Source organism: Ziziphus jujuba, chromosome 1, assembly GCF_031755915.1.
Source record: "Ziziphus jujuba cultivar Dongzao chromosome 1, ASM3175591v1".
Lineage (NCBI taxonomy): Eukaryota > Viridiplantae > Streptophyta > Magnoliopsida > Rosales > Rhamnaceae > Ziziphus > Ziziphus jujuba.
Genome location: NC_083379.1, coordinates 43,101,492 through 43,110,025, shown reverse-complemented (window position 1 = coordinate 43,110,025; position 8,534 = coordinate 43,101,492). Strand labels below are relative to the sequence as shown.

Sequence of the window (8,534 nt, the reverse complement as noted above, 5' to 3'; positions counted from 1 at the left end):
TGAAATAATAAGCTATCAGTTTTCTATATTGTTTTTAATGTTAAACATCATATAAATAGGATTGGAAAAGCATATTTGTTGTGATTTATGAAAAATTCTTGAAATCTCACTTTTAAGTTTACTTTATAAAGAAAATAATAAATACACAAATTTAGAAATTGAATATAATACTTGATACTATAAGTGTTAAAATGAAACCTAGTTCTCACATGTTTCCTTTTTCTTCAACAAAAATTTATGTGACAAATATTAATTGTTGTATATAATTTTTATTATTATTTAATATTAGAAGTTTAGTATGAAAAGGTAACTTTTTAATGGTAGTTAATCAAACTTTTTTTTGCATGTAAATACTATTGATATTCCATTAAGATGACAAATAATATATATTTTTTTATCATTAGGTTAAAAAATGCATAATTGAGACAAATATAATAACATATTTTTATTAGTTATATATATATCATAAATAATAAAATTTAAAAAGTGAAAAAGAATACCAAAATTATGCATGGCTGGCTGGCTCAAACTACAAGTGACAAATGGATAAAATACATTTGAAAAAAAAAAATCCAAAAAAGTGAAGACAGTAAAAGACTTTATATAGAGTTGACCGGGTAATATAGGGTTGACTGGGTAATGATGGATTGGAATTTGGATGCATTAGGTATAGGCTAAGTTATATGGTAGATTTATAGAAAAAACACCGAGTACAACTAGCAAACTAGACAAAATTTCACCGCCCCCCCCAATCCCACTTCATTTTTAATGCTTAACCAAAAAATAACAAAATTATTTTGAAGACCCAAAAATAAAAATAAAAACAAGAAAATACACATCACGCGCTCATACAAGTTTGGGCCATATATATATATATATATAGCAGTAGGCTTAGGTTATAGTATTTGCTGTCCCTCTCGTTGCAATTCCACCTCACCCTTTCCCATCACCTTTTTCTTTTCTTTTTTATTATAATTATTATTACCCGAAAACACCCTAACACCTTCTGTCTGACTCTTTCTTTTCCCTTCTCTTCTCTTATTTTTCTCCTTTCTTTTCGTTTCTCTTCCTTTCATTAACAAAAACCCATCCCCCTTAACTCTTTCCTTGCCATAAAATTAATCAAACACAACCTTTTCCTTTCTCTCTCGCACCACTATGACAGACAGGGTTTATCCCTCAGCAAAACCCGCCGGAAACGGCACCGGTGCCGCCACCACCAACCCAACTTTTCCCGCAACCAAAGCCCAGCTCTACAGCAACGCTCGTCCGGCTTACCGTCCCCAAGCCAGCCACCGCCGCCGAAGCCGCTTATGCTCTTGCTGTCTCTGGCTAACCCTCGTAATCGTCGTCCTCATCGTCTTGATCGCAATCGCCGCCGCCGTTTTCTACGTCCTTTACCGCCCTCAGCGCCCTACGTTCTCCGTCACTTCGCTCAAACTCTCCTACCTCAATCTCACCTCTTCCAATCGGCTGAATTCCAAATTCGACATCACAGTCGACGCTCGGAACCCTAATAAGAAGCTCGTCTACGTGTATAACCCCATGGCCATAGCTGTTTACTCCGACGATGTCGATGTCGGCGATGGGGTTATTCCTTCTTTCGTCCATGGGAAGAAGAACACCACGGTTTTGAAGACGAAGATCGCGAGCAATGGGAAAGTGGTGGATGACTCGTCGGCGAGTGAGTTGAAGAAGGGGTTGAAGAGCAAGAACGGTTTGCCATTGAAGATTAAGTTGGATACAAAAGTGAAGGTCAAGGCTGGAGGGTGGTTGAAGACTCCGAAAGTTGGGGTTAGGGTTTCTTGTGACGGAATCAGAGTGACTCCACCGACGGGGAAGACTCCGGCGACGGCTTCGACTTCGAAAGCTAAGTGTAAGGTTGATGTAAGAGTCAAGATCTGGAAATTGACCTTCTGATCAGTAATTCTTTTCGAGGTCAAAGAAAAATTTTAAAAAACAAAAAAGGTGTGAATTTTTATTTTTATTTTTATTTTTATTTTTATTTTTCTGTTATTCACTTTTCATAATTTTGCCGTGTTTTCTTTGTTTGATTTTGTAAATTTGGAAGAAAAAAAAAATATTGGTGAATTGTTTGTATTTAGAATAGAAGGAAATTTATATTTTATATATATATATATATATTTTTTTTTGCTGAGGAATTTCCGTGTTATTTTTATTTTGTTACTTAGATATGTGATTCTTTTTCACATGTACATTTAAAATAATTTTACACCTATAATATTACTGTTATTATATAAATGTAAAATGCCCTCTCTTACTATTTAACTGATTTTTTTTTTTTTTCCAATTTTCTACATGATACCAGTCAAGTCTTAATTATATGTGAAGGTTAAAAATAAATAAATAAATAAAGGTACAATTCAATAGCTTAATTATTTTTTTTTATTTTTTTTATTTTTTTTTCTTCTCCTTTGTGTTTAGGAACCTTTGTCTCTTGTTGGGTTCTGAAATGGGTATTTCGAACAAATCATTTGTAGAACAACGTAGATGAAATATAAGCAAATAATTCGATGGTTCTGATTTAGTCGCCTTCACTCCGTTTAGTGTGTGGTCTGCGAATTTCATTCCCAATCAAACTGTGATACAAATATTCTGGCAAGGTTTTACAAAATTATGATATGGTTGCGTGTAATTTTTGTACAACTTTTTGTCGGTGTGAACTTTGTGGACGACTTTAATTATTGTTGTTGTGTTTGAACTTTGAAGTAGGCCCCACCAGAAGAGACGTTTAGTAGTGCAAAAATATTGTTTTGGCGTGTTTTAGAAAACATGGAAAGCACTTTTTTCTCCTCTGCTTTGGCAGAGAATAGAGGCATATCATATAAGCATGTGGAGAGCATGTGAGCACTTATTTGACTGATTTCTATGATTATATCAGAGTCAGGACTAGGAGCAGTCTATGAGCTATACATGAAAACATGTGGACATCACTTTTGCAATGCAATTGACTTCCTCTTTTGTGGAAAAGGCATAATATATATATATATATATATATATATATATATATATGTGTATGCATGCACATATAGTTGGTTTGTCCGTATTTTATTAAAATGTATATATGATTTTAGACAATGATTTTTAAAACAATTATATTTAATAATAACATTTTAGACAATAATTTTTTTTTAAATGTATTTAAAATCTATCATGTAAAGTAACATTTATATCATCTAAAGCAACGTTTATGTTTTATTGAAATGTGGAGGTTTGTACTGAAAAAATTTCATATGTATACATACATATATATCCAACTATAAATATTTTTCTATAAGATTCTTTAATCATTTTTCCCCCTTCAAGTCGGTGATTATTTTTGGGTTGTTAATTGTAAAATTAACCTTGATTATATAATTTGAAGAAGCTCCCAGCAATATGGTTAGCATTGTATATATATAATTAGTGTAAATCATACCAGTTATTGATTAGTCTAAAAAGTATAATTTAATGTGTATATATATATATATGTAATTCATCTCCACATAGAAGATATTGTTATTATATGTCAACTCGTGGTTTATATTTTAAACACATGATGTAATTAAAGTTTATAAATGCAAAATTTTTAAATATGGTTAGTTGAATCATTTTGGATGCCATGTCTATTATTTTTTAATATGAAAAAAATAAAAGAGAATATAATAATATTATTTTCTAAGTTTTTGAAAAAGAAGAACATGTGACAACTCGTGAATTTATAGTATATTAGAAAATGAATGGTAACCTTAAGAAATGATCCAAATTATTGGAAATTAATTTTGGTGACAGGTATTGTGAAGTAATTATAGTGTTCGAGTGTGATGTTGATTTTGATATACCGAAGTAGGGTTGGAAGTGTCAAAAGCATAATTCCTTTTGGGGAGTGCTTTACATTATCAATTCAAAGAAGATGGGCCTATGATATGGTAGTTACACAATACATATGCATTATTGGCGATTGAATTATATACACATATATTTCCCACATGCACTTGCCAGCAGTATTGGAAGTTAATGAACACCTTCAAATGAAACTGGCAAATTTTTCTTCTTAAACTTATTCTGCATTTTTATATGTCAATTTAAGTTTAATTTTTTTTATAAAAAAAAATTAAATATTTGAGAATTTAACTGGATTGTGAATAGTGAAACAATTGAATTTGTTCAAGCCAAGAAAAATAAAAATGAAACTAATGCAAGTACCTACATGGCATGATAGACCATTTATATCTCCTTTCTTGTTTTTCAATCTTTTTTAATTTTTTTGTCTGGAAAAGGTATTGCAAACTCTGCAGCTACGAGAACTGAACCTGAAATCATGTTTTCTCTACTTTAATATTTGTTGCCAGGATTCTTGAAGGTTTGCTATGGTGGTCTTTGTACTCACATAGACAGCTTGCTTGCTAAAATGAAAATTAATTTGACAGGCAGCATATCATACTTTTGGCAAAAGGTTGTATTATTTAATTAGCGGTATCGAAGAAAAGTCCTATAATATCCCTTTCAGGACTCTCCAATTATCAACTTGTTATGTATAATTAAAGTTTTAAACTTACGGTAAAATATAATTTATGATTTTTTTTCCCTTTTTGTTTTTGGTGAATGATAATTTATGACATGTTGGGTAGTAATGAGATGAAATAAAATGGATAAAGAGTAAAATTGGTTCATTCCAAACAACAAAAAAGATGAACAGGTCTTATTCTTTCTATTTATTAATATTATCATTATATATTTTCAATTCTTCAAACAATCTCTATTTTCTCAAATGCTTGTCGCCTACATAATGAGGAGACATGATTTATATCATTTTTTGAATAAGAGACTAATTTATAAAAATTTTCTTGCTGTCCAAAAGTCGAAATAGTATTATTATGGTCTTTAAAATCCAATTAAAAACATATTTTACAAAACACATTTCCAAATTTAGGATATAGTAGAATCTTGTTTAGCATAAATATTGAAAAGACAAAATATTTACAAGATTCGTATACTTGAAATGTACTCGGTGAAAATTGTTTCCAAAAATCATAGTAGTAAAAGTTCACATTCGAAAACAGATAATAAATTAATAATCAAAAGGAGGAGGTGACAGGGGAGGGGTATTTTAGTACATTTGGTTTTAGGGGAGCTCATATAGCCTGTCTGAAATTGAAAAAAGAATGACTCAGATTGAATTTAAAATAATTATTTGATTAGAATTGAAACAAGCAGATTGAATCGGGAATTAGAATATTTGAATAGAATTCTATTCCAAATTCAATTCTATTAGCAGAGCGAAACTTTTGTCTTTGCGTGCTCTTTTTACTCTGTTTGGAACCCTTTTTTTTTTTTTTTTTTTTCCTAATGTTATATATATATATATTGTATTTTCACCTTGATATATTTACTGTTCAGAAATATATAAACCGTCTTACCGCCGCTGCTCATCACCCCTGAACCATGGATAAATTGCAGAAAATTCGTAATAGGTTAAGTTTTTATTTATTTATTTTTGTCTTTTCTCTATGTTCTGTTCCATGTGAATTTAGAATGTGTGTGGAATTTTGTTACAAGACATTACATGTATAATTGATAAATCAATGCGCGCATTGTAGTTATATGTGCAGTGGCCAAAACTTAGAATTTTGAAATATTTTAGTATCTTAATTTGAGCTATGATTTCTGTACTGAGCCAAAGGTTTGAAATCTGTAATTGAAACCATATGATCGGTTTGGCGGGGCCATATCAAATTTATTGATTAACTGATTTGAATTGGGTGAATTGTGGGAATAGATATGAGAGGTTGAATGGGTTGAACGATGTTGGTGGCAATCAAGGATGGCGACTATTGAGCCAATTTCGAAGGATTTTTAAGTCTTTCTTCTGTTGTGCTTCTGACACACCTTCGGCTGGTGAGACAACTGTTGTTGAGGATGATATAGAAGCTATCCTAGCTGGGATCGATAAACCAGATGATATACCACCTTGCTTTGGCAGACATCATGGTCCTGTTGAATTATTTGCTGATACTCTACCTTGTGTTTATTCCCCACGTCTCAAGATTGATTCTCCCATGCTTCGTTTTATTCGTATGTTATTTTATTTTATTATTATTATTATTTTTTCTTTAATTATGTACTTTTTGACTAAATTATTATTATTATTTTTTTAAAGGAACAAGCGACAAAATTGTCAAGGCTAGCCTTAGAATTGAAAATATAACCAAATCCTATCTGGCAGTCATGGTAACATGCGTTTTTCCTTTCTTCCTATTGCATATTGCATAGCTTCCATCCTTTACTATTCAATTTGTATTATTGCGGAGAACTATTTTAGTTTATTTTGTCCATGATGTGATTTATATCTCATTTTCTTGACTTAGTTTCAAATTCTACGTGAATATGATAGTCGTTATGTTTCTACTCAAGATGAGTGGGTTCTTCCTCCTGGCGGGAGTGCAGTATTCAAGGGTATGGTTACAGTTTATTTATTTATTCGTTTATTTTTCTGTAACTAATTCTCTAACACAACATGTTTATTTTGTTGGCTTTAAATTGATGTATTAGTGTATCACATAGAGTATGGTGACAGAAAATTAAAAGTCGGTGGTCAACTCAGAATATTGACCTGGGAGGTGGAAAAAGCCATGCCTTTTGAAGCTGCTCTGGTGAGTTTAAAAAATTTATTTCAAATCCTTTTTTTTTTTTGTGGACAAAAATTTTGAGCCTGCTTTGTAACCATTTTTTTTTGTTTTTTGAATCGAGACAGCGTGAGAAACATAAAGCCGCTATAGAAAGCAAGATTAGTCTAACTTTAAATAAATGAAAAGGTACCTCCTTTACAGTAAATGTACGTAAATTTTTTTTTTTTTTTCCTCTTCCTTGCATCTACACTTCTTTTGTTTTATGAATCATTGATAACTTGTGGATCCCTAACAGAATGCAGATAAAGCAGGTTTGAGATAAAAGAAACAGTAGATGAAGATGGATGCTATGACAATATTGCAGAATTTGTTGCACTTATTTTTTTTATTTTTTATTTTTTTACAACTGGTACCAAGCATTTTTTTTTTTTTGGGGTTGTTGTTTGGGTAATGAACTTATATTAAGCAATCGAATGTTATGCATAAGTGTTTGTGAATACACATCCATGCCAGGTAGTTTAAAGATATTTCTTTTCATTGGATACTTTCTCAAGCTGGTGAATATATTCTATCTCCTCTGATATATTTTGGGTATTTTGTCACTGTTTTTATGTAGGATAACCAATATGAAATTGATGGAGATTTTTTTTTTAAAAAAAAATATATATCCATATATTCATTATAGACAATTAAGCCTCCAACTAACAAATATAATCACTACACGAAAATTAAGATTTAGCGACATACTCTTAGCGACGCTACGAAATAAATGCGTCTAAAAAGACCAAACTGCGATTCTAAGGTTAATGCATCAGTAAAAATTTAATAAATAGACGACACATACGAAAAATGTCGATGTTAAGAAGTTGTTAGAAACAACAACACAAGACGCATCCGTTAAGAGTCGCTGAATATTCAGCCCAACAGAGTCGCCTTTAATAGAGTGTGTATATTTTATATGAATTGTATTGTTTAAATGCTACACTAAAGAAAAATGTAAATCAATCTGATTTTCTTTCAACTTTAAAAATAGGTGAAAATATTTAAGAAAAATAACAGAGCTGGATTTTATTTTATTTTTCGTTCCACATTATTGATATCTGGAGATGCATAACAAACTCTATGCGTCGCCTACTACTTATTACATTTTTTTTTTTGGATTTTTGTAAATATTAATCAGTTGATTTTCTTTTAATTTTAAATAATAAGTGAAAATATTTAAACAGTATCACAGAGATTATTATTATTTTTTTTCACAAAAATATATACATCCGGCGACGCATAGGCATATTGTGCGTCGCCTGATGCCTTTATATTTATTTATTTTCCTTTTTCATAAAATATTAATCAATTTGATTTTCTTTCAACTTTAAAAACCAGTGAAAATAGTTAAGAAAAATAACAGTGTTGGATTTTTATTTTTTTGGAACACACATTATTGATATCAGGCATTATGCGTCGCCTATTATTATTATTTTTTTGGTTTTTTGAAAATATTAAATAATTGATTTTCTTTCAACTTTAAATAACAAGTGAAAATATTTAAGCAGCATCACAGAGATTTTTTTTTTGTTTTTTCCAAAAAATATTTGTATCAGGCAACGCATAGGTATATTTTGCGTCACCTTATTCCCTTATATTTATTTATTTTTTTTCATAAAATATTAATGAATCTGATTTTCTTTTAACTTTAAAAACCAGTGATAATATTTAAGAAAAATAACAGTGCTGGATTTTTATTTTTTTGCAACACACATTATAGATATCAGGCGACTCATAATCAATATTATGCATCGCCTGTTAATTTGTTTTTTTTTTAGTTTTTTGTAAATATTAAACAATTGATTTTCTCTCAACTTTAAATAACAAGTGAAAATATTTAAGCAACATCACAGAACTTTTTTT

At 30.4% G+C, this 8,534-nt stretch overlaps 1 protein-coding gene and 1 long non-coding RNA gene across 2 annotated transcripts; both read left to right on the top strand.

Moving 5' to 3' along the window:
* Window positions 1–963: 963 nt before the first annotated feature.
* Window positions 964–2,162, top strand: LOC107408122 (NDR1/HIN1-like protein 13). Its single transcript, XM_016015488.4, has one exon. The coding sequence runs from the start codon at window positions 1,159–1,161 to the stop codon at window positions 1,918–1,920; it is 762 nt and encodes a 253-aa protein (XP_015870974.3). The 5' UTR covers window positions 964–1,158; the 3' UTR covers window positions 1,921–2,162.
* A 4,223-nt stretch (window positions 2,163–6,385) lies between these two features.
* On the top strand, window positions 6,386–7,120 carry LOC125423082 (uncharacterized). The gene is made up of 4 exons (XR_007241699.1): window positions 6,386–6,456; window positions 6,553–6,653; window positions 6,755–6,815; window positions 6,925–7,120. It is a non-coding gene; the product is annotated as an uncharacterized LOC125423082 (long non-coding RNA).
* Window positions 7,121–8,534: the final 1,414 nt, after the last annotated feature.